The 26,227-nt window shown below is 43.9% G+C and overlaps 2 protein-coding genes and 1 long non-coding RNA gene across 52 annotated transcripts in view; 1 reads left to right on the forward strand and 2 right to left on the reverse strand.

Moving 5' to 3' along the window:
• The window catches only part of GRB10 (growth factor receptor bound protein 10), an 85,630-nt gene extending 84,641 nt beyond the window's left edge, over positions 1-989 (reverse strand). For 5 of the 16 annotated variants that reach the window (XR_014557449.1, XR_014557450.1, XR_014557451.1 and 2 more), the window contains exon 1: positions 655-816. The gene's annotated coding sequence lies outside the window, so the exon portion shown is untranslated. Of the gene's footprint in view, positions 1-397 lie in introns of all 16 variants that reach the window. The other 11 variants (XR_014557457.1, XR_014557458.1, XR_014557459.1 and 8 more) reach the window with 8 other exon arrangements.
• Positions 1-26,227, reverse strand: part of COBL (cordon-bleu WH2 repeat protein) — a 1,088,462-nt gene that overhangs the window by 972,358 nt on the left and 89,877 nt on the right. For 24 of the 35 annotated variants that reach the window (XM_083709015.1, XM_083709034.1, XM_083709016.1 and 21 more), the window contains 5 exons: positions 25,218-25,315; positions 22,008-23,965; positions 21,228-21,347; positions 17,915-18,172; positions 13,901-16,018 (listed from right to left, as the gene is read on the reverse strand). In XM_083709015.1, the coding sequence (XP_083565141.1) occupies positions 16,001-16,018; positions 17,915-18,172; positions 21,228-21,347; positions 22,008-23,965; positions 25,218-25,315 (2,452 nt within the window). In that variant the 3' untranslated portion in view covers positions 13,901-16,000. Of the gene's footprint in view, positions 1-13,900; positions 16,019-17,914; positions 18,173-21,227; positions 21,348-22,007; positions 23,966-25,217; positions 25,316-26,227 lie in introns of those variants that run through there. The other 11 variants (XM_083709019.1, XM_083709010.1, XM_083709011.1 and 8 more) reach the window with 2 other exon arrangements.
• Positions 895-8,354, forward strand: LOC310830344. Its single transcript, XR_014557606.1, has 4 exons — positions 895-3,035; positions 3,359-3,787; positions 4,029-5,477; positions 8,193-8,354. It is a non-coding gene; the product is annotated as an uncharacterized lncRNA (long non-coding RNA).

Genomic DNA, 26,227 nt, shown 5'->3' on the forward strand with positions numbered 1-26,227 from the left:
CTCCGGAGAAGTCTCGCCCGCCTTGAAAGGAGAAAAGAAAGAAAGAAAGAAAGGAAGGAAGGAAGGGGAAAAGAAGGCGAAAGCGACCCGAAAACCCGGGCGCCGCATCCCCCGGTTGGGCGCCGCTTTTCCCCCCGCGCGCCAAGTTGCCCGGAGGGACGCGGCTGGCCAGCCATCCTGTGCGCGCTTCGCCAACTCGCCGGAAAGTCGGCAGCGCCTCCTTCCGAGCCCGCGCGGCCGGAGCGAGCGGCCCGGATCCGCAGCTGCGGCGGCGGAGGGGCGAGGAGGACTTCTCCGCTCCCGGGACGGCCAGAAACTTCCTCGCCTTCCTTAGGCAGAGGGGCCGCTGCGCGCCCGCCTCTCCGCCGCCGCCGCTTCCATGGCTGTGCCCGCCCGCCCGCTCACCCGAGTCCCGGCTCTGTCCCCGGCAGCCCCTCGCGCGCCCGCGTGGCTCCCGCTCGCCTTCCTGGCGCGGCCCTCCGAGCAAGTTTCGGACCGGCCGGGCAAGAGGGAGAGGGAGGGACCCGCCGAGACGGGAAGGGGCAGCTCTTCCTCCGGGAGGAAGGGGAGGGGGATGCACGGAAAGCGGGTGGGGGCAGCGCCGCCCTGGAATGAAGCGCCCCCCCCCCCGGGGCGGGAGAAGGGCAGCCCAACCTGCGGCCGAGGCCGGCGAGGAGCTGCCCTCCAGGCGTCCGTCCTCCGGCAAGTCCGGGCTGCGCGCCGCCGCCGCCTTCTCCTCCTGCTGCTGCCGCTGCTGCTGCTGCCCGCGCTCGCTCGCCTGGCTCCTCAGCTGACTCGCCTTCCCCGCTCCCAGGCATCGCCTCCGCCTCCGCCGGGCTTTAAACCCTCCCCCGCCGCCGCCGTCCCCTCCCGCCGCTCGTTGCGCGCAGCCGCAACCGACGGCGCCCTGGGCGCGCGGGGAGCAGGCACCGGGCAAGCCGGCGGCCAGGAGGCGCGCGGGGAGGGACCCCTCTGGTCTTGCGCCGCCGATGGGGCTCCCGGGCCAGGCGCGGCTGCCCTTCCGCCTCGGGGACCCGGCGCGGACCCGACTTTCTTGGGGACTTTCTTTGCGGGACGGCGGCGGCGTTGGCGACTGGGTGGTGGGCGCCGAGGGGCCGCTCCGCAAGGCGACGCCAGCCCCTTCCCCCTCCGGGCAGCCATGTTCTGGGCGGCCGGGCTGCGCGCTGCCAAGGGCCCTCGCTCCGGGGCGCAGCGGACGCCTGGCGGCCGGCGAGGCGAGGCGAGGCGAGGGCAGGCCCGCTCCCGGCGCCGGCATCTGCCCAGCCGGGCTGGGCCCCGAAACCCAGGGGGGAAACAGGTCTGCTCCCGAGCCCCCTCTGCACAGCTTCAGGTCGCCTCTCCGCCGGTTGCTCTCGATAGATTTTCGCTGGATTTGACCTACCGTGATAGTTGCTTCTGAATCGTGACAGCATTTTATTATTAGATTATAGTATTTGAGAGGCAACGTAAGGCCAAACATGTCGCTCAGATCCCTTTTTTTAAAATGGGAAATGACAGGTCAAGGGTCCCCAAAGGCTTTGGAATAGCTGGAGATGCCCCTGGGCTGGAAGGACCATTTCAGATAAGACATTCCTCCATCTGCTGTCGCACAGGGCAGGGCAGGTACTAAGGTCGTGCGGGGAAAAGCAGCAAAGGGGGAAGGCAAGATTTGGAACAGAAATGGTGAAGAGAAAGGGGGACAGGGAGTGAACTGAAAGGATCCTGGGGATGTCTTGAGAGATCTGTTGCAAGGCAACAAAGTTGTGGCTTACAGGAGTGCTCTGCTGTTTGTGTGCATCTGTGCTCAAATTTGTAGGACTATACATCAACCTAAACGTTGCAAAACCACCAAATGTCTCCAGTGACCATTCCCTTCAAAAGAAGCCAAACCCCCAAGAAAGTGCTGCCCCTGAATCTATTTGTGGTGTGTGTAGAGAGAGAGGGAGTGGTCTAGTGGATCACAGTTTTTATTAAGACCACACAACACTGTTTTGACCCAGGCGTGGGCAACCTGTGGTTCTGTATGTCGCCCAACACCACCTTTTGTCGTACGTGAAGACCATGTCTAAAGTGCAGTGCTCTGGCGCCCTTCCTCCCACCCTCAGCTGCACAGAGCAATGTCCCAGACACCCTGGAGACATTTGCAGGCAAGTTCTCTGCCAACCGAGACCAGGCACTTTACAGCCATTGGCACTTCTGCCAAACACAAGTACCCGGTACTTTTGCAGGATCACAGCCTGGGCACATGGAATAAAAGAAGCATCTGCTATGGAGCACAGTGTTTCTCTACAAACTGCATGGGGAGAGTATATTCGGTCTCTGCCCCCAGTGGGGGGCAGGCTGGGCATGGGCCAAGGTGTGTTTCCACTTGGAACTTGTTGAGGTGCCCATGCTCCTCCTCTACAGGGAGCCTTGAAAGTTCGGCCTTGCCAGAGTGGCAAGGCTTTTGGCATGAGCAAAAGGGCCAGAGCTAAAGTGGTCTTTGCTGGGGTTTTGTGCTCCCTATGGGGGTGGGAGAGAGACCCCAGCACATTCCTCAAAGGGACCCTGGAAATTAATTTCAATTTTAAATATCTGACATGCAGAAAGACACCACAGGCAGCGTGGGTCTTCTATGTTGCCCCACCCCTCTGGAATCAAGATGTGGTAAAAGTGATCAGCCTCTCTTTTTGAGGATGAAAATGTTAAGGCCAGGGCCGGCCCCCATGAGGCAAAGTGAGGCAACTACCTCAGGTGTCAGGATCCACAGGGTAGCAGATCCAAATGTAGATCTTTATTCCCTGTAGTTCAAAAAAGCTTTTTGACACTGCCACTGGAGAATTAAAAGCAATTGAGCAACAAGAAGCTGGGGTCTTCCTTGACTCATCAGACTTGAGCTCCACTGTGGCTCTTTTCCAAGGGTAAGTGGGTAAGTATCTCCATTCCATTCCAGGAAAACAGCTGACCTTGCACAGGCATCTAAAATTGGCTTTCAGGTTATTAAAGTCTAAAGAGATGCCTGTTTGCCAATATTCATGAGTCAATAAGACTTAAAGGTAAAGGTAAAGGTACCCCTGCCCGTACGGGCCAGTCTTGACAGACTCTGGGGTAGTGCGCCCATCTCACTCAAGAGGCCAGGGGCCAGCGCTGTCCGAAGACACTTCCGGGTCACATGGCCAGCGTGACATCGCTGCTCTGGCGAGCCAGAGCTGCACACGGAAACGCCGTTTACCTTCCCGCCAGTAAGCGGTCCCTATTTATCTACTTGCACCCGGGGGTGCTTTCGAACTGCTAGGTTGGCAGGCGCTGGGACCGAGCAACGGGAGCGCACCCCGCAGCGGGGATTCGAACCACCGACCTTTCGATCGGCAAGCCCTAGGCTTACTCCCAGGTAAATGGGATTGGGATTGCAGGCTAAATTGTATACAGTGTGACGTTAATGACATACATTTTATAGAAAATAAAATCACTTGAACTGGAATCAGGATAGCTGGTGGGTTTTTGGACAGTTGCTTGTGACAATGAAAAACAGGCTCTATCTGAACAACTGTTAAAGGTGTCTGTGTGTACATTTCCTTGTAATTTTAAAAGCCTGTTCTGAAAGGATACACTGATGTTTGGGAGTACAAATGCTTTGCTTGATTCAGCAGTTGATAAATAGTGTATGAGGGATATTTCTTGGGCATCCTGAACTGGGCCTGTAGATATATTTAGTTTTTGTGTGCAACAGCTGCATTGTTTGACACAAAACTGTTCTGTGATTTAAAAAACTTAGTGAGAAGGTTCACCGCAAAACTTGTTAAATACAGTGGTACCTTGGGTTAAGTACTTAATTCGTTCCGGAGGTCCGTTCTTAACCTGAAACTGTTCTTAACCTGAAACTGTTCTTAACCTGAAGCAGCACTTTAGCTAATGGGGCCTGCTGCTGCCGCCGCCAGAGCACAATTTCTGTTCTCATCCTGAAGCAAAGTTCTTAACCCGAGGTATTATTTCTGGGTTAGTGGAGTCTGTAACCTGAAGCGTATGTAACCCGAGGTACCACTGTATAGCCGTAGCAATGGAGCCTTGTCCCAGCAGCCTACAAAGATCTTACCAGTGTCTGAGTGAATAAGGGCAGAATACTTAAGGAAAACAACACTTAATTGGAAAATAAGCTGCAGCTTATTGGAAGGAAGATTGCCGCTATCATGTATAAAGAGAGAGACATATATTGATATAGATGAAACCCAGTTCAAGGGGTTGATCTTTTTTGGTGGTGCAGAAGGGGGCTGCCAATTCATCTGGGCTGCCATTCAAGGCAACTGCTCTAGAACCCAGCGGCCTTGTTGAAGTTTTAAGTACAGTGTGGTAAGGAAAGGAAGCAATTAATTTCCATCTGTATTTTTTAATTATTTAATTTAAAATATTTATTACTCACTCTTCATTGTAACAACAGTCCTAAAGCAGCATACATAAAATCAGAGCACAACATATACAGTAAAATAATACATTTATCATACTAACAGCCAGGAGAACTAAAACAATAAGTGTTCTTAATAATAAACAAAAGAAGAAGAAAGAAAAAGAGAGCCCCGGAATATATGATGTACTTTCTTTTGTCTGTCCCTAATCTTCAGCTTCGTTGAATGTCTACAAGATTGCTATGAGAGGGAGAAAAACGGAATACAATATTTGGTTCGGATTCTGATTTGGCGCTTCAAAAAAGAGTTTGATTCATTCTGAACCAAGTTAAAGGCTATCTGATGCAACTCGGGGTCTGAATCTAAATCCCAGTTCAAAAAACTGAAACTTTGTGCTTCCCCATTGACTGTTATGGGATTATTTTTAATACATGTAACTACCCATCCCTTTACAGAAGTGGATGAAATTGTGAGGCATTTCAGCCCTTCTGTGTGGACAAAGCCTGATAAAGTCCAGATAAATTGGCCTGGCAGCATTGGGCTGGATAGCTTTGAAATCCCTCCCCCTACCTGCAAAAGAAACTATTTTGAGGGAGAACTGGATGGGGAAGAAGAGAAAAGAATATGATGCTCTAGCACTAATGGACCCAGAGAGGACTGATATTCTCAAACCAAGCGTGTCCCAAACACACTTCTCTTTTGGATAATTTGTACCTGTATGAAGTTGCTTGGTGGCATGACTGACACTCTTGGGTTCAAGAAGATATATAGATGTACATGGCATGCCAGGGTGCTCAATGAAGAGACAAAAAGCTTCCCTGTTAAATCATCCTTGTTTAACATTTAAAACCAGTGATAAGAAAGAACTGTTCCCCATCCCCCTTCGCTCTTGCTGTTTCAGTTCTGGAGAGATAAGAGAGATCTGCTGGCCGTCATAAATTTTACAAAGAGAGTTACAAAGCAAGTGAAACAATTGACGGTTCTATTTTCACGAAGCACTAGGAGATTCTGGAAAAAGAAGAAGCTCTCATTAAGCACATTAAAAGGTGCTCATGAGAGGGAACAGACCGGGAGGAGGAGGTGTTGGAAGCAGAAGAGGTAAGGTTTAGTGAGCAGGAAGAAGCTGTGGCAGAGAGCAGTTCAGACTCCAGGGCTGAAGCGAAAGTTGGAGAGGAGGGTGGGAACCAGAGGCTGGTGAAGAAGCCAGGGGGGTCTCCCCCTTATGCTGCAACCAGCTCCCCTCTCCCCTGGTCTCCCAGGACACAGAAATGAAAAGAGCAGAGCGGAGAATGGTTGTGGACAGAAGCAGTTGGCGACTGGGAAACACCCTGGAGAGGAGAAACCTTAAGAGAGTGGTGGGAAGGCCATTTTAAATAATATTTATTGAGGTTTTGAAAGATTACAAAAATAAAGGGGGAAAAGGGGGGGGGACAGAAAAATAAAAACAATTTTAAAAAAGACAAATCAATCCTTCCATAACTTATCTTTCATTTGCTTGTTTCCTTGACCTCCTCACACCTCCCTTTTTTGCATTCTAGTTCAATTAGCTATTTCAGCAAATCCTTTCCATCTTTGTTTTTATCCTAATAATTTATCTTAATATAATGTAACTTTACATTCTCATCAATTAACAATCTATTTTTACTTAGTCCTTTATAACATTTCTGCTAAAACCACGTAACTTCATTCCAACATCCTTCTAACATTCCTTAATTTTGCAATGTTTCTGTAAATAAACTTTAAATTTCTTCCAATCTTCTTCCACCGACTCTTCTCCCTGGTCTCGGATTCTGCCAGTCATTTCCGCCAGTTCCATGTAGTCCATCACCTTCATCTGCCATTTTTCCCGGGTGGGTAGATCTTGTGTCTTCCAATACTTTGCAATAAGTATTCTTGCTGCTGTTGTAGCATACATAAAGAAAGTTCTATCCTTCTTTGGCACCAATTGGCCGACCATGCCCAGGAGAAAGGCCTCTGGTTTCTTCAGAAAGGTATATTTAAATACCTTTTTCATTTCATTATAGATCATCTCCCAAAAAGTCTTAATCCTTGGGCATGTCCACCAAAGGTGAAAGAATGTACCTTTAGTTTCTTTATATTTCCAGCATTTATTATCATTATATTCTCTCTTAGGGCATTGCATGCCGTGAACTTCATACCTGTGGTCCATAACTGTTCCCAGTCAGCCATCATAATATTATATCCAACATCTTGTGCCCATTTAATCATAGCCGATTTCACCGTTTCATCCTGAGTGTTCCATTTCAACAGCAAGTTATACATTCTTGACAAGTTCTTAGTTTTGGGTCTAACAGTTCTGTTTCCAATTTTGATTTTTCCACCTGGAAGCCAATTTTCTTGTCCAAATTGTAAGCCTCCATTATTTGGTAATAATGAAGCCAATCTCACACTTTGTTTTTTAGTTTTTCAAAACTCTGCAGTTTTAATCTATCTCCCTCTTGTTCCAAAATTTCCCAAGTGCAGCCTGGCCCCCAGCAGAGACATGGTGCATGGTAGGCGGGGGGGGGGGGATTTGGTGGGACTCTCCACAGGGCTGGTGGGCTGCCCTGGGCATGGAGGCTCTGCTGCAAGCTGCCCTGTTCAGCAGATGGCATGGGAGCCAACTCCTAGGGCCTGAGGGGTCTTCGACCCCCCATAAAACATTTGAGGAACCAGGCCCCTCAAAGTTACTGGGCATTGTCATTCAAATGGTGTTCATGCGCCGCATCATGTGATCAATTATATGTGGTGGGTCTTACCCCCCCTCCAATTTTTTATTTAAGTTGGCACCCCCGGCAGGTGGACTTGGGGGTGGCAGCTACCTGTCAGCGAGTGCAGTGGGTTGGGCTGGATGACCCTAGCGGGTCCCCTTCCAACTCTACAGATCTCTCACTGCCCTTAGTTAATGACCAGCCCAAAGGGGCCTTGTGTATGGGGGGGGGGGGAGAGAGATGGTGAGGAGGTTGAAGTGGCCATTAACCACCTCCCCCCACCCCCACTGTACACTTGTCTTCTGTGTTTATTTACTGGCTTCACAAGAGTCTCGAATCATTTTGACTAGAAGCCTAAAATATTTTTATTTTTACCTTCTATTAATTGTAGATATTTAATCATATACTGTATTTTTTGCTCTATAAGACTCACTTTTTCCCTCCTAAAAAGTAAGGGGAAATGTGTGTGCGTCTTATGGAGCGAATGCAGGCTGCGCAGCTATCCCAGAAGCCAGAACAGCAAGAGGGATTGCTGCTTTCACTGCGCAGCAATCCCTCTCGCTGTTCTGGCTTCTGAGATTCAGAATATTTTTTTTCTTGTTTTCCTCCTCCAAAAACTAGGTGCGTCTTATAGAGCAAAAAATACAGTATATTCAGTTCGGTACATGAAATGGTATTAACTGTATTATGAACACTTTGATTCACAATATGGGGATTTATTTTGGTGTGTGGCTGGCTCGCTGTTTCTGTGGGGAAGTGCTCTTGCGGCCCACACGGTCTGAGAGGTTGGGCTGTCCTGCTGTAGCCAGCTGCGCCGCGTAGTTTGCAAATGCTCACTAGTGCTCTGCAAGTCCAAGCGGAACAAAGGCCAAATGAGGATGCTTTATTAAATCAATCCTGAAAAGAAAGCTGTGTATCAAATCCTTAGTGCTGTGATCAAGCAGAATAACTGGTCACGCGCAGTAATGCTCAACAGTGATTCTTCTTTGTTGGTTGGATGGATGTGAAAGCACAGGTAAACACCTCCTGATCCATGCAATTAGAGCTTTTGTGTTCAATAGAACAGGTTGTGCTGAGTCTTGTTGCATTGTTGTTCCTGCAGGATAAATATTGGAGGTCTGACCATCACCTGGTTACTTGTGCTTCTAGTGGGGCATCTGTAGAAGACGGAGTATTGAAACCTGAGTGAAGAACCTGCTCTGCTTCTGTGCAAACTTATTAAACCTTTACTTCCAGTCATAGATTAGATTACCATGATATCCAGCATCATGCTTCCTTTTATCCATTGAGGTTTTAAAAAATGGTAAAGACGGAATGATGGAACGATGTGGCATTTGGAGACCACATGCAACTTGACTCATGTAAAAGGCCAATTTTGTCTTTCAAATATTAACAAGCAGAGACACAAAAGCATAATGGGCAGTATCGCGCACTTAAATCTGCAGCTTTGTTTCAAGTTTGAAGAATTAACCACAAATGTCAGTGAAGATAAAGAGTATGCCAAGTTGCTAAATAACTTGAAGGTAGGTAAACCAACTGCAGAAGAGAAAATAACAAGGGTTGCCACATGTCCTCTTTTTCCAGGACACGTCCACCTTTTCATGATGAGAGTGGCCAGAGAGACCCATAGTTAAAAGGAGAGGTTGGCAAATGTGTCCTCTTTTTTGCTCTTCAAAATATGGCAACCCTAAAATAACATTGGAGAAGATACTGGTTTTCTGTAGTCAGCCAACATATGAATAAAGCAGGAGAAATATTTGTCTCATTAATAAATGAATATTTTTTCTTTGTATGTTTAATGGCAACTTGAAAGAAGCTGGCCAGTTCAAATGTTAATATGAGAAAAGGAAAACATAACTGAAACAGCAACAAGGGCTGCAGATAATATTCCACAGTATATGTTTGGGAAAACTCAATAAGAAATGTGAACTGGAACACGTTTTTAGAACTGTTGGGCATAAATGCTCGTGTTGGGAGAAATCTATGTGTTGGAAAAGGATTAATGTGGGTTTCCAATATGACATATACCAAAAACAGGTGGAACATCTAATAATCAAATTTGACAGGGTTCCTGACCCAGAAAGTAACTATGTTGTTGTCGTTTAGTCATGTCCGACTCTTCGTGACCAACCATGGACCAGAGCACTCCAGGCACTTTTGTCTTCCACTGCCTCCCGCAGTTTGGTCAAACTCATGCTGGTAGCTTTGAGAACACTGTCCAACCATCTCGTCCTCTGTCGTCCCCTTCTCCTTGTGACCTCCATCTTTCCCAACATCAGGGTCTTTTCCAGGGAGTCTTCTCTTCTCATGAGGAGGCCAAAGTACTGGAGCTTCAGCTTCACGATCTGTCCTTCCAGTGAGCACTCAGGGCTGATTTCCTTCAGAATGGATAGGTTTGATCTTCTTGCAGTCCATGGGACTCTCAAGAGTCTCCTCCAACACCATAATTCAAAAGCATCAATTCTTCGGCGATCAGCCTTCTTTATGGTCCAGCTCTCACTTCCATACATCACTACTGGGAAAACCATAGCTTTAACTATACGGACCCTGTGAAGTAGATTAGACTAAGAGATAGAAACGGACCAAAATTCAGCCCACAAGCTTCATGTTTAAGGGGGGTGGGATGTGACTCTGATCTCTCCAGCTCCAATCAAACATTGCACCTCAGAATAAACACCTTGTTAGGATATAGTTCCGTTCCACCTTAAAAGGGAACAGGCATGACTGTTGTGTGTCACATGCCTGTTTACTTCCAGCACTTGCTGGGAACTTCCGTTTGTATATAGCTTTTGCATTCCTGCTGTTTTGCTGGACACGAAGGGAAGCAGACATGTTTTTTCCTTTCTTCCTGAACTATGCTAAATAAATGCTGTAAATATGCTCACACATTTCTCTGTCCACCACTTCTGCTTTGAGAAGATTTATTCACTCTGCTGATAGAGCGTGCACGGGTCTCTAAACATATCTGAGGCTCGTGTCACTGATTGATGCTGTTCCAAGGGAGACTGGTGATTGTCCGGCTGCCCATCTCTCAGGCAGTATCCCAACACACCTTTGGGGAACTCTTCCCCTCCTCGCCCTTACAAACTCACTCTGGAACTTTGCAGCTAGACTGATATAAAGTTTATTTACACATGTGTACAACCTGAGCCTAGATGGAGGCAGTTTAGAGCATTTACACCTCTAGAGGGTCCTATTCCTTCCATTGAGGCAGCCTCAGATTCAAAGAGACTCCAGACATTGTGTTTGAACCTCTCCGCACTATAAAGCAGACCAGTTGTAGAATTATAAGTTTATCTATTTTTCATTTTTGAGTCAATCACATTTACAGTATCAGCTTTTTTCTTTGGTAGCATTGCTCAGCAGCAGCCTCATCAGAGGAGATGAAGCTCTTTTTGTGGTTGCTTTAATTAGGTTTTGATAGTACATTTTGAATTTATTTGATTATTATGTGAGAAGGCACAGAAGAAACTTGGCAAGACAAAAGGACATTTGTGTTTGGGTGGGTGCATACATTATTTACAATGTGGAATGGCTGAGCAATTGCCTTGAATACTGATAGCTCACCACTTTAAAGTGGCTCTATCTTTTTTTCCTCCTTTAGCTTAGCCTGAGACAAGATAAAGGATTACAAATAATTTTATATGTATGACTTAGTGCAAATTAGAGGAAAGCCAATGTACATGATGATGTAGCAGGATTAACCCTTCATGCATCAAATTGCTCTGCAAACCAGGTGATTATTGGCACAGCAGCTCATATTATTTTCTGATATAGCTTCAAGGTCACAAAGCTTGGTGGGAGAATAACAGACTTGCTCTTTTGGAAATCATTGCTATTTGTAGAATCTTATTTCTCTCACAATGCAGCGACCATCATGTGAATCAAACTTCTCTCTCACAGACATGATGACCTCTGAACCACTTTATATAAGGAACATATAGATAAGGATACAGCTCCAAGGATACTTGTAGTCAAAAGCATTTTTGTAAGCATGTCATTATGTGGTTCTGCCAGGTGATGGCTGCTGTGCGTATGGTTTAAGGCTGCTTTTAGCTCGTGCTGAGAGGGAGATGGGTCTATCACCTATGGACATTGGTGAAAGGAGTCATATGGTAAGCAGGGTGTGTGGTGGTGCAAAAGGGCCCCAAAGGACCTCACAAAACCCAGGAATATTCTTAAGGAATCATAAATGATTATTTTTTACATACATGATTGTTATGTACTCATCTTGGTTATATTCTCCAACAAAAACATGGCAGGTCTAAATATTCCAATCAGAGAAACCCATAATGGGAATGTCCTTTACTTGTTAATATTTTTAATAAAAGTTTTCCATAATACAGTAAGATATAGAAAATGTAATGGAAATGAATGGAAATACAAATTGAATACAGTGTCCTCTCTCAAAGGTAGTTCTTAACCCTTGCCACTTGCAGAAGGTAGCAGCTCCTCCCAGCTCTCACCTGGGATCTCTCCTCTCCCCCTCAACCACCAACATTTCCAGGTCCCTCCACCAACCATCTACTTACAATCTCTGAAGACAGGCCCCAAGTAGAGGACACCAAGGAAGAAATGAAGGGGTGGGGGAGAAAAGAGAAAGAAGCAAGAAGGAAGGGAAGGGGATAAAAAGAGAAAGGAAAAGGAAACAGTAACGAAAAATTGAGCCAACAGCAAGACAGACCGTCGGCCATTTCCTCCTCTGGAAGTTCCATATTGGGAATTTCCCAGAGGCTAAGACATGCACTAACCTAGTGATGTCACTGCACATGTGTTATGTCATATCATATCGACTTTCTGCTGCCTTTGCTATGGAGATCCCCAGAAGTCTCTCTTTCTCCATCTACTGTTTAAGATCAGAGTGGCAATGTAAAGGCTCTTCAACAGCTGGTCTGCTGCATTTTTTCTTTATCACTTTTTTTTTGAATGAGAACGAAAGCTTTCCAAAGTGTGGAACTGTGTAGATGTTTCTGGAAATCCTGGGTTGCTGTATACATTTATACATGCTGCTGCCCATGGAGCAGAGCGAGTGGAGGCAAGATTTCCTTTGCTCTGTGTGTGCTGTCTCTTGCATGTGTTTGGGACATATGTCTTGACATAGGGTATAAGCAGTAAGTTGAAATATGATGTAATGATAAATTTAAGCAGTAAAAATAAAATACTAGCATTGATGTAATGTGAAAGCTGCATACTTACATTTGCCTTATCTCATACAGTCATACCTCATGTTACATTTGCTTCATGTTACGTTCTTTCAGGTTAAGTCCCGCGGTGATCCGGAAGTACCGGAAAGGGTTACTTCTGGGTTTTGCCGCTTGCGCATGCTCAGAAGCACCAAATTGAGCCGCACACCTGCGCAGATACGCCGCTTCAGGTTGCACTCTTTCATGTTGCAAACGGGCCTCTGGAACGGATCCTGTTCACAACCAGAGGTACCACTGTATTACATTATTGCTAGTATTTTATATTTTTTTCTTGCTGTATTATATGAAGTAAGTAACTTTCATTCTAGCGGTGTTATGAAGTGTAAAAATAACTCATAGACTGAGAGGCACATGACTAAATTCCCAAAAGTCACCAGGGGTTTTCTTTACAACCAAAGGGAAAACATGACCGTGAGAAATTTGCCATTAATGATGGGTGCAAAAAATGGCAAGAGGAAAGTGGACCACAAATGTTGGACCCATGATATCCACAGTGCTGCTTGTGAAGAATCAAAATGGCAAAATGCAGCTGCAACTGACACTGACTAAGCAAATTTTCATTTTTAAGACACTGGCAATATACCAACGACTGTTGTGGAAATGGCCCATTTTAGGCAACAAACAACTTGCTAGAGGCTTTCTGAAAGCTACTATGAAATGACAACAAAATGTGCAGCCAAAATTGTTATTTGCTGTGCTACACTCCCTCTTTCCACAAAATTTACTGTAAACCTTTACTTTTGGGAAAGGATGTGGATCTTTAATTACCGGAAAAAGCACTCAAGAATCAAAGGCAAACATTAAAACACGTAAAGTTTAAGAAATATCGTCTGCACTGTTGATATTATGTTGGATGCTTCAGCATGAAAAGAAGAAAACTATTGGAGACAGGTCCTTAAACGTATTGCCAGTGTGACCCTGACCTTTGCCACGCAGGACAGAGCATTGAGAGGCCATGCAGAAACTGCTTCAGTTGAGGGAGGGAACATGGACATTTTTTAATCAGTCACTCAATTGCTCTCAAAACCTCTGATTGAGGATGTTTATTGTAAACCAGGAGGAACAGTCAAATATTTGCATCCTGGTGCTGAGCCAAAGGTGGACTGTTCCGGAAGCTTTGCTAACGCCATCTTGGTAGTCAAGATAACCTCACAATTAATTATAGAATCATAGAAGGGATTCCAAGGGTCATCTAGTCCAGCCCTGTGCAATGCAGGCATTTCAGCTAAAGCATCCATGACAGATGGCCATCCAACCTCTGCTTAAAAACCTCCAAGGAAGGAGAGTCCACAACCTTCCAACTACATGACCCTTAGGATCCCTTCCAATTCTAGGATTGCTCCAATCAAGACTGGAGATAAGAGTATATAAAGGTGATATCACAAGCAAGTATTTTGTCACACTTGTTTATTTTATTCTGCTGGCACCGCTGATCGAAAAGGTTCTTGCATCATTGTAGAAAATGGCGAAATCTTTTTACCCGGTGTGACAGTGAGAGGAACTGGCACACCACAATCAACACTGCTTCTTTCATAGCACCTTTAATTCTCTAAAAAGGAAAGTATTATGCCTTGCCAGCCTCATTTGTACAAAACAGAGGTAAGTATGACACATAAAACTTGTGTTTCTTTTATTTGTGGCACTAAATTCAATTAGTATTTTACGTTATATAATATGTAGCCACAGGATTGCAGATGGCTAACAGTACACTTTGAAAGGTTAGCAACATTACACAGTGCCTTTAAAAATCATTTTGGACTTCATCCAGTGCTGTAATTATTATTAAACCAAAAACATGTATTAAGGTGCATTTTAAAAACTCTTTTACAACATACAACAAATGTGTAAAACCCAGACAATAATAATTCTTTATGCTAATTTTCTTATAAGAAAATATTTTCAAAATATGTACATCATCTATGAAAGTAGCTTAATTTGTTTAAAAACATGCCATTTAAAAATGTTTTGGGCTTAACTGATGAGAAATCAGGCTTGATATGTGAGATGAGCATAAGCCCATTGAAGAAGCTGGAATCCTGACCCACTAGCAGCAGTTTTGGAAACAAATTATAGCCAGTAGTTCCCAGGAAGCAGTATTAATAGCACTTTTAATTGCACTTTGACGTGGGGCACATCTACTGGAAAGTTATCTCTTCAAGTCCCACTAAAATAAATGGGTTCTGTGCAAGATAAGAATAAGAATAAAGTAATGATAATCTTGTACGGCTCCCTTAGGGTGAAGGCTGGGTAATAATAATTACCCACCCTTCACCCTAAGGTCCCAGGGTGGGATACACAACAAAATACAATACTAATAACAGTTCAAAACAACTACGAAGACAAGGTGGGTCTTAAAAATATACACATCAAGTGTCAAATGCCAGGATAGAGCGCTGTCGCCTTCAACATTTGCCAGTAGCTGTGCAGAGAACGTGCCAGGCACAGCTCTGTGAAGAGTTCCCCTACTAAGGCAGCCCCACATGCCCTCTGCTGGGCTGCCACCTCTCCTTGGGGCTCAGCATATCTGCAGGCGTTAGTACAATGGTACCTCGGGTTACATACGCTTCAGTTACAAACTCCGCTAACCCAGAAATAGTACCTCGGTTTAAGAACTTTGCTTCAGGATGAGAACAGAAATCGCGTGGCGGCGGCGATTTAGCATTAGCTAAAGTGGTGCTTCAGGTTAAGAACAAACCTCTGGAATGAATTAAGTACGTAACCAGAGGTACCACTGTATTATGTACTTTAGGTAAAGGTAAGGGTACCCCTGACTGTTAGGTCCAGTCGCGGACGACTCTGGGGTTGCAGCGCTCATCTCGCTTTACTGGCCAAGGGAGCCGTCATTTGTCCACAGACAGTTTTTCCGAATCATGTGGCCAGCATGACTAAGCTGCTTCAGGTGAGCCAGCAGCGCATGGAAACGCCATTTACCTTCCCGCCGGAGCGGTACCTATTTATCTACTTGCACTTTGACATACTTTCGAACTGCTAGGTTGGCAGGAGCAGGGACCGAGCAACGGGAGCTCACCCTGTCGCAGGGATTCGAATCGCCAACCTTCTGATCAGCAAGCCCTAGGCTAAGTGGTTTAGACCACAGTGCCACCTGCGTCCCATTATGTACTTTATATCCCCTTAAATAGCCTGTCAAATGGATCCCTAATGATCTCTGAATCTCTAGTGATAACTAGCTTGGTCAAAACGTTGTGGATAATCAATCTTGCTTGATTGTAACAAGCAGTGACTTCAGCATGTGGTAATTTGAACCACTGAGTTTCTGTCATAATCCCTCCATCCCATTTTAACAGATCTATAGTCTGTATACTCTGAGGTTTTAAACTGCTTTTGTTTTTAAAAAGAAATTAACTAAATGGTCCAGAACAGCTACGTATTTTTAACTGTGAATAAGCAAAAATATGTTGGTGCTGAGTACACACAGCAAAAAGTGTTCGCCAGCTAATTAACCTGCCATTGAGAATAGTGTTATTGGCACGGTTTGACTATTTGGGGGCAAGGGACCCACAAATCCTTGGCACAGAAGCTGTGTAGCAACCTGTGAACCAAATAAAAAATAGAGAGAAACACAGAAAATGCAGCTTATGTTTGGCCTGTAAACTTCTTGGAATCCTTTTGCCATGGGTGTCCATTCAAACCACTAAGAAATGCATGACAAATTGCATACGAAACGGATGACTGGAGTATTTAGTATTCAAACAAGCAGAGGGACCTGAAATAAAATAAATATACATTGTAATTTATATTTTCAGTCTCAAAAATGACGTTATTATGTTAACCTATCTTTGTATGTCTAGTTGTCAGACTCTGTGTTCCTTGGCCAGGGAGGGTGGGATACAAATTAATAATAATAATAATAATAACAATAATAATAATAATCTATTAATATTATTATTACACCCTCATTATATTTATTAAAAATTGCATACACCCCAATTTGAAGCAAGTTTAAATGTGGCCTCAATTTCACAGACAAATTGTTATCTGTCGCATTTGATCACATTTTTCCTTGCTAAAATATTGAACAGAAGCGCAACAAATGTACTTAATTAGGAAATCTCATTTAAAATTATTTCTCTCTCTCTTCAATAACTCAATCTCCTTCCACAATCATTTCTGTTGTTAAGTATGGACTCTTACCATGTGGCAACTAAACATGAAGGATTTTAAATATTGCAGTAAATAAATAAGGGTGATATTCATTCAAGTTCTACTCAGAATAGACCTATTGAAATTAATGAACCTAACTTAGCCATGTTCATTAACTTCAATGGGTCTACTCAGAAACAAACTTAGTTGAATACCATCCTATATACAATCAAACTTTCCATGGGTAAGGAGCACTTTTATAGAAGAACAGAGCAGGAAGTGAATTTTTAGTTCAGTTTATTATGTTTATTTATCTCTGTGTACACCCAGAAGTGTACTGAAGTGATGTATAATAATAAAATATGAAATATATAAACAATTTCATTGATCAATGCAAATACTGTTTCCCCCCTGTTGTCCATTCCACACCTTTTATTGAATTCTGTGGTCTCCAATACAGGGCACCACATTTGACCTTACAGATGGGGGAAAACATACAAAGGGGCGCATGCTGAACAAGAAACCAACCTCACCAATGACAGCATTATCTCCCCATGACCTTTGACGTCATGGTTTGTTCAGCGTTGTTGTTTACAGAAACACAATAGACTTTGAAAGCTACAGATTTCTTCTCCAGTGACTAATGGTTTTCTGTGGTTTGTACTGTCTCACGAAATGACTTGAGAGCTGTAACATTTAGTTTATAACTTTTGTGGGTTTGTTTTCCTTTAGAGGGCAAGCAGATAAGTTGACGTATTTGCGTGCTTGTGGTAAGATCTGAGGTGGGAAAATTCCATCTGCACTTGCAAACGCACCCGTGATCACTTTCTGGGGCCTTAATCTGGAGTGGCTCCTGGGACCTGGTTTGAGCCAACTGAGAGCAGTGACTATACTTCTATGGAATAACAATGCTGTGTAAATGGCCAATTACCAAGAAAATTCAACATGAGCATATTAAGCTCTGAAATAGAAAGCTTTCCCCAAAATGAGGAGATTGGGGAAAAGGAAGCTGAAAGGCAAAGTCAAAAGGGTCAAATCACTCTAAAAATCACTGGGAATAGCGTCTGGTGCGCAGCTGCATGGGAGGCACCAGTGTTTAAGTTTGCCCTAAGATTAGGACCACAAAAGGAAGTCTTCCTGTGACAGAAGGAGAACAGAAGGCCCAAAGTCTTACCAGTTATGGTATGCAATTTGTAAGAGTTGCTTCGAATCGATATGAGAATACTGTCTGTATGAAAGCCTAATTTTATTGTCCCATAAGACTGAACACAGGATGCTCCAGATTTTCTGAGGAGCCACACTAAGTTGCATGACAAACACTCACAGAAATCACGTAATAGGTCATTTAGCCTGCTGTCTGACCCTAGGCTATCTTCATTTCGCAGAAATCTCAATTATTTCACTTCTACTCCTTTCCTACTTGTGCCAAACAAGCACACCTGCTTCCCTATCTTGCATTCAACCACAGGCCCCAAACCATGCCCCTCCTGTTCATATTCCGCCTTAGAAAGATGCTTACCTTTCTCAAACGCGCTGCCCCAGTTCCCGAGCGGATTGCTTCCATTAGCGCCTGCCTTGCATCCCCTGGGCTCTCTGTTCTTGGACTTGCAATGTACCTAGGAGTTTTCATTGTCACTTGAAGTGGTGGTGGAGGAGGCGGTGGTGGCAGTGGCAGCAGCTGATTCCCCCTTTGCTCTGTTGTAGAGGCCTCTCTGTTTTGCAAGGCTGCTTCTGCTTTTTGGAAACTCTGCAGCTCTTCAGAAGCAGATGAAGAGATCTACCATGGAGAAAAATGAAGTTGGGGGGGAGGTTATAGTAGGCTTAAAGGAACAATGATACTGGGTGCATATTGTTCACACACCTCCCCAGTCTCCAAGCGGTGTGAGATTCCACCCAGGGTCCACGTTTCCTTTTGGGAATGAGGCACAGCGGAGGCGGGGGTGTCTTTAGGATATATGGTTTATTTACAGATATATACAACCTGAGGCTACGATGGAGGGGTTCAGAGCATCAACATCCCAAGAGGTTCTTGCTTAAGGTTACCAGATGTCCCCGTTTCCCTGGGACAGTCCCAGGATTTACAAATCAGCTCCCATACAAAATCTATTGAAGTTGAAAAGTGTCCCCAGATTCACTGAAAAAAATCTGGTAACCTTATTCTTGCTTCTCTCACAGTCACAGTCTGGGATTCAATCAGAAATCAGCCATGGCTTTTCATTTCACAGCAAACCCTGCGCTCAAGCTCCAGCTTTGTCTAAGAGCTAGAGGAGGGATCCTACCCATTTGTCTTCTGTCACAGAGCCCTGTCTTTTTTGCTCTATTAATGGCCCATCACCTTTTCTTTGTTTTCTTAATGCCCAACACCTGAACACAGGAAGCTAGCCTGGCTTACGTTTTAACACTTGCTGTATCCATGGGTTAGAAGGTCTGTCATGCGCAAACTCATAACAATATTTTAATCTCTTCACTTCTGGACAATTTTGCCTTGTTCCATAGATGTAAACCTTGCGACAGCTCTAATTTCCCTATTAAATCACAGAATTGTAGAGCTGGAAGGGACTTCCAAGTGTCATCTAGTCTAACTCCCTGCAATGCAGGAACATCTGTTCCCCTCTCACATCATTTAAAGGAACTGATGATTAAGATTTGGCCTTGAAGCAGGCTCAGAAATTCAATCCTGATTTATTTGTTTGAACTGTGGGATCCTGGAATTTATTTTGGCACATAAGGCAAAAATGTTGCCAGTTGGCCACTAAGTTAGGTTGGAAATGACAACAAGGAGTTTGGAATTAACATGATTTATTAGCCTTCCCCAGAAGCATTATCAGAAACTAGTAACGGTGATAATTACTCTGTGCCTTCAAACTTTGCTTGATTTTTTTTTATCTCAAAAAAGTATCATTTGAATCCTATTTTAAAAGAGAAAAAGGACAAAGCAAAACCAATGAGGGATTCTTCCAGAATAATTAGCTTTTTAAAGTGCATACACCTGCATTTCACTCTCAAACTGCAGTCAAGCAAATTAAAAATTAAATATTCATGCAATGGTTGACAGAAGCATAAGTATTGAATTCTTCCTCAGTTTATAATTGCTAGATGCCATATCTGGGCAGCTCTATTTCCTATACTGCAAAGGCAGAGTGCAGGAACTGTTGAAGTTTCAGATCACTCTTAGGTGCCAGTAGCTGACTTCCTCTCAGCAGCTGTAGGACAACCATCTCAGAACAGAACAAAGGAACGTAAGTGATTACTTTTTACCAGGATAGACCATTTGCACATCTAGCCTCGTGTTGCACACTCGGACTGAGAGCAGCTATCCAGTCTCAGCTAGAGGTTGTTCATGTATTCTAACACAGAGCTAATGTCCCATCCCTCAAAAACGTTTAGATTGATTCTTAAGTAAATAAATATTTATTATCAGCTGCTACAGGTACAACTCTGTCAGTGAATCAGAAGAATCAGAAGTGATAGATTGTGGTTTGAGGACCCGACCCCCGCGAAGTAAAATGAAGACACAGGGACACGTGATATAAGGTTAATGGGCTAGAAAAGGCCACAACTTTATTGATTACAGCAATGAAAAGGTATTGGCTTAGGCATTGGATCGCGAAACAAGTGGGTTTATTCACCAGGGGTTCATCACCTGTTGATGCTAATCCAACTATAGGCTCACCCTTGATGTCACCGAGGGTCGTGCCATGGCCTCCCGCCAAGCAGGCTTCGGACGGAATACACGACCGCCAGATTCCTTTAACGGAATACCCCTAGAAATTGAAGGCATAGGCGATGGCCACACCTAGCACTTCGACACACCACAACACATTATTCCAATGCCTAACCTACCACCAATACCACCAAAAAGTTGTGGCAATTGCTACGAGGTAGGCGAAAAAACCAAAAAGCCTAATGCCAAATGGAAAAACTCCTACCAGGCCCCCCGGGCAACCGGGGCGACCAACCTAAGGTCCATAGCAAGGCCAATGACCTAATCCCTGACTCAAAGGGAGTGGAGGGTGGGTGACTCGCACAGGACGACAAAGAGAAATGAGGCCGGGAGAGGCTGGCACTGCAGCATAAAGGCTGCTGGACACGCCCCCCCCCCATGGCACCTGGTTGGACGGCCACCGGGGGGGGGGGGCGTGAGCGCCAGCCAGGTGAGCTGGAGGCAGGGGGCAACGCCCCCTGCTAGGAGCGGTGTTCAGTCTCCCGCCCACAACCACTCCCCTCTCTTTCAGGGAGGAGAGTCTTTCTGCTAGGAACGTACATGGCTCCCAGTATGTTTCCAAGCACAATTCAAAGTGTTGGTGCTGACCTTTAAAGCCCTAAACGGCCTCAGTCCAGTATACTTGAAGGAGCGTCTCCACCCCCATCGTTCTGCCCGGACACTGAGGTCCAGCGCCGAGGGCCTTCTGGCGGTTCCCTCACTGTGAGAAGCAAAGCTACAAGGAACCAGGCAGAGGGCCTTCTCGGTAGTGGAACGCCCTCCCATCAGATGTTAAAGAGATAAACAACTCCCTGACATTTAGAAGACATCTGAAGGCAGCCCTATTTAGGGAAGCTTTTAATGTTTCATAGACTACTGTATTTTAATTTTCTGTTGGAAGCCACCCAGAGTGGCTGGGGAAACCCAGCCAGATGGGCGGGATATAAATAATAAATGATGATGATGATGATGATGATGATGATGATGATGACATGTCTACTCTGGCTTATTTTTTTACTTACGGTTTGCTAATTGAAGCAGAGCTTCATCTATAGCATTTCCAGGACAGGGACGACATAGTGCAAAGGATGAACAAGCTACTGAAAAGATGCAAGGTCTCTGTTCTTACCTTTCTCAACTTTGAGGCTCCACTGTGACCTCTAATGGCTGCCAGAAGGGCAGAGCGCTCATTCTCTTGTTCTGTGATTAGTGGCTTCTTCTGAGGTCCATTCGCCATGCTGGGTGAAATCTAGCATGTGACAAAACAGATATAAACAATTTATTTCTACCTAGTTTGGAAACAAGGTAATTTGAGCATCCGGAATGTCGTTGGCTTACCTGACTTTGGCCTTTATCCAGCCTGAGTGCACTGAAAATTAAATGGGATTTGTAGGAGTAGGCCTTATTTATCAGAGATGGAAAAATCAATCCTGCCATCTGTATTATGTTCAACTAGATCTTATTACTTTTAATGAGTACAGTATTAGTCTCATACTATATGCCATTCATAATTAGCTTCAACAGACACTTTTGCACTTTCTGCTGCTTTTTAACGAAGCAAAAAACACAGAGTGCAGAAGTGACAGTAGCCTGGCGCAGTATCTTGCCACTATATATATTTTTAAAATTAGAAAGAACAACTGTTATAAAACAGACTGGTACCTGCTAAGGTTGAAAGGCAGGGCTCACTATTTAATAATAATAATAATAATAATAATAATAATAATAATAATAATAATAATTTATTTCCAACCCTGCCCATCCAGCTGAGTTTTCTCAGCCCCTCTTCTTTTAATAAGTCTAAGAGCTGTTCCTGATGTTACAAGAAACTTCATGCATCCAGTAAGAGGCATTTCCTATAACATCCAGATATGCTTTCAGCTAAGTTTTTTTTGGTTTTGTTTCTTACCTTTCGGAGATTTTCTCTTCCTCCTGCATTCTGGATGGCTTCCATTAAAGCACTGTGTAGAGATGTATCTTTTGGAAGTGGCTTCTGGATGACTGGCTTAAACTTCTTCTTTGGCCCAAAAACTTTATTATCACCTCCCACGTCAGACTCTACCCTTTTGCTTTCACATGCACTGCCAAGTTTTTCATCTTTTTCTGAAACTACATGATTAACAACAGTTGTTCCATCTAACTCTGATGGTCTACTGTTGATAGGATGCCCCTCGGCTGACTTCCCAGAAGAGCTGGAAGTGATGGAAGATGAGAAATTGTTGGATGATCTAAGGAAGAAGGGACAGTGAGCCTCATCTGTTTGCTCCCTCCTTTGATTAAATATAGAAGGTGTCTCTCTAACAACTACATTTTCTATTGAACCCCATCTGGTCTTCTCTCCTGTGAGACCACCATCTTTAGAAGGTATTGTGGTAAATGGCTCCCTGTAGCAATGAGTGCTATTTCTTATCTTGGAATGAGCACCAAGTGGTAGAGTGTTTGATGCATTTTGGCTGCAACTGAAGATATCTACGTAAGATTTTTTTGTTTCTGCTGGCTGCTTTTCTACTGGGCAGGTTTTGGCCAAAATAATGCATCTTTTGGGAAGTGGTTCTGTTTCAGTTTTTACCACTTCTTCTTCCCTCATCTCTTCTACTTTGTCATGCCTTTCTTGACTGGTTTTAAACTGGAGTGGATCGATGCATTTTGCAATGGCAGAGGCTACATAATGGCTTGATGTTCTTCTTTGGGGCTTCTGAAATGGGAGCTCCATCTTATCTGTCTTGACCACTGGAGTCGTTAGCATTTTAACCGAAGACGGTGTGGCAGAAATGAGTGGCTTCCCCCCGCAAGGCCCAACATTATTGTCAACTGTCCTGGAACCAGCTAGTGGTGCTGTTGCTGCCTTCAGACTTGCAAGGGAGTCAGGTTTTGATTCCCCTATTTTACTGAGGGGTTTGAAATTGGTGATGACTGCTGGCTTGGTGGGAAAGCCTACTGGGGACTCCCCCAATGGTGTTTTCAGAGAATTTGATCTCCAGTATGCTTTGGCTCTCCCAATGAGAGTTTCCTCTGGTTCACTTGAAGTTGTATTTACTGTGACCTTTTTTATAATACCAGCATTTGGAGCCACCATGTTGCCCAATTCATCTATTTTAATGGCACCAGTAGAAAGGGAGGCATCTCTGTCAAAATATTTCACTTCAGGTTTGGGAGGTACAACTTTAAAGGTGGTGAGACCTATTTTAGGTTCATAGTTTGTGATTCCATTGCGAACACGGTAACACCATAAAGATGGGGTAGAGATACTTTGCTGCTCATCTGGGTCTTTTGTTGATGCATATCTGAATTCCAATTCAGATTTTATTTTGCTTGGAAGTCCTTCCTTGGTATTATCCTCTTTCAATTGTTTTACTTTCTCCTTTGTTCTATTTCTTTCACTCATAACAGTAAAGTTGGAAGAAACCACTTTGGATCTTTCAGACTCAGTACCATTTTTTGTGAGGATTTCCAGGGACATACCCTTCATGTTCATTTTTTCACAGGAAGGTGTGTGTGTCTCCGATATATATATCTGCTCTTTCTCAGTTTGGCGTCCAAACTCTTCTTTAGGTGACTGCTGTTTTAACAAGATCTCGGATAAATTGGAGGATATACCATCTACAGATCCCTTGCTCAAAGAACCAGCATTATTATTTTCATTAGTAACCTTCCCTAGAATAATGGGATCAGCTGAAATATGTTCTCCTTCCTCTCTAGTGGGGTGGATTATAATGTCAGTTTCGGGAATTTCATCTATTATCGTCACTGGCACAGGAACTGGAACATCTTGGGCAGTCTCAGTGTCCCGTGGAAAAGGGAGGGGTGAGCCATTCGTCTCACTAGATACAGATCCGCTTTCAGAATCATCCTGCATACTCTCCATCGCTGCAAAGAATACCAACAACATCTTTCAAAACTATGAACCATGACATTATCCCAAAATATTATCACAATCGGGGGATAATAAACCAAGGGGTTTTAACAGCAGCACCCCTTATATTACGAACTCCAGCTGCAACCGCTGCTTCAGATGCAGTGTAGAGGGTTGTGGTTAGAAAATAAATATAATAAAATCTCCACTGGGTGTGTTGAGTTGGTTGTATTATATGAACACATCCATAATTTTGTAAGCACTTTTTAATTTATACACATTCATGCTAAACATTTGCCAATATGTCTTCTGCTTACTGTGCAGTGTATCCCAGCAAATGGAGCTACACTGATATCTGGTTAATCACGAAAATGTACTATGAGAATGTGCCATCTACACAGTTTACATTACTGGGTAGTGAGTATAAAACAGAGAACATAGTCCTCATGAAAGCAAATTGTGTGTATTATGCATTTGCACATTATGTTTTTCCAGATATCAACACAAAGAAAAATATTGGTAATAATTTATAAACTGGAAAATATAGCATTCCTCAAGCAGGCCGTGAGACACATTTGTGAGAAGCTATTAGAAAAAAATCCACTTGTCTGGTCTGAAACATATAAAATACTGAATATCTATCCTAGTAACTGAATAGGAATGATACTGTAGTCCTTTCTCCCCAGCTCTGTATAATATATATATTTTTACAATCACCAGATAAAACAATAAGGAAAAGTATGCTCTCTCCCATCAATGCTGTAGATAACTAGGCTTGTTTTTAAAACAGCAACAACCTGCTGAACTGAATTTCTTCAGCACATAGTTCCATGAAAAGTATGATAACAGAAAATTTGCGTATCCAGTACTACTGCATTTATTAATTATTATTATTTTACTATCAAGGGCTACTCAACATCCTTCCAATGTAATGACCAAAGTAAATAACAATATTAAGAAATTCATGGGCTTGTTTCAGTTTTTCACTATACCCTCATAATATTGAGTAACAGATTGTTGTCTACTGTGAATAACCTCCAACAACAGTGTCCCCAAAAGGTAAGACAATTTGGCAATGGAAGCTGAACAATCTGATGAGGTATTTGCTGCTACTAGATAGAGCCTGAGTTATGAGATCTGTCCCACCTCTATGGAGTTTCCCAGTTTGACTGCTCTCTCATCTGCCTAACTGATGGATTGTCACCATTTGCCTTTTTCCTGCATTTTTTTTGCAATACAAATGTACAAATTTAAACTTCAACCTACCCATTAGGTCTTTGTCCAATGCAGCCAAGGCCTGAGTAGCTATGAACACATCTGCATTTTCAAACTTAGCTTCCATCATTTCGTCCTCATCCCTGCTACTGACAACAAAAGAAAAGAAAAGGAATGAAAAGGTTGTTCCTTTTTTAAAAAATTGATACTGCATAGCCAAATTTAATCAATTTAACATGTGTGTGTGTGTGTGTGTGTGTGTGTGTGTAAACATTGACTGTTTCTTTTAACAGCTGGGAAAACCAGATTACATTTGTTTAGATAATGTTTGCACACCTATCTTGCTCTCAATGAAAATTTAACTACAGCTTCTGTAATGAATTTTTTTTGTATTGGAGAGAAAAATAATAGCATAATGTTCAAATTATTTTCCAGAATACAAAGTAGCTACTTGATTAATCACTTTCCAGACATCTCAATAAAATTTAGAAAATAGTAAGACATGGCAAACTGTTTCAATTTCTTCTGAAACGCAAGGACTTAACCTGTAGGGTATCTGAATCTGGCTGTAATCCTGGGAGTAAAAGGTAAAGGTAAAGGTACCCCTGCCCGTACGGGCTAGTCGTGTCCGACTCTAGGGTTGTGCGCCCATCTCACTTAAGAGGCCGGGGGCCAGCGCTGTCCGGAGACACTTCCGGGTCACGTGGCCAGCGTGACGAAGTTGCTCTGGCGAGCCAGCACCAGCACAGCACACGGAAACGCCGTTTACCTTCCCGCTATAAAGCGGTACCTATTTATCTACTTGCACTTAAGTGTGCTTTCGAACTGCTAGGTGGGCAGGAGCTGGGACCGAAGGACGGGAGCTCACCCCGCCACGGGGATTCGAACCGCCGACCATACGATTGGCAAGTCCTAGGCACTGAGGTTTTACCCACAGCGCCACCCGCGTCCCTTAAATCCTGGGAGTAAACCCCACTAAATGCAACAGTATTTACTTCTGAGTAGGCATGGTTAGGATTGTGCTGTCAATCTCCTATCAAAGACCTGAAAGTGTCTCATTA

Source organism: Podarcis gaigeae (genome assembly GCF_964106915.1).
Source record: "Podarcis gaigeae genome assembly, chromosome: 13".
Classification (NCBI taxonomy): Eukaryota; Metazoa; Chordata; class Lepidosauria; order Squamata; family Lacertidae; genus Podarcis; species Podarcis gaigeae.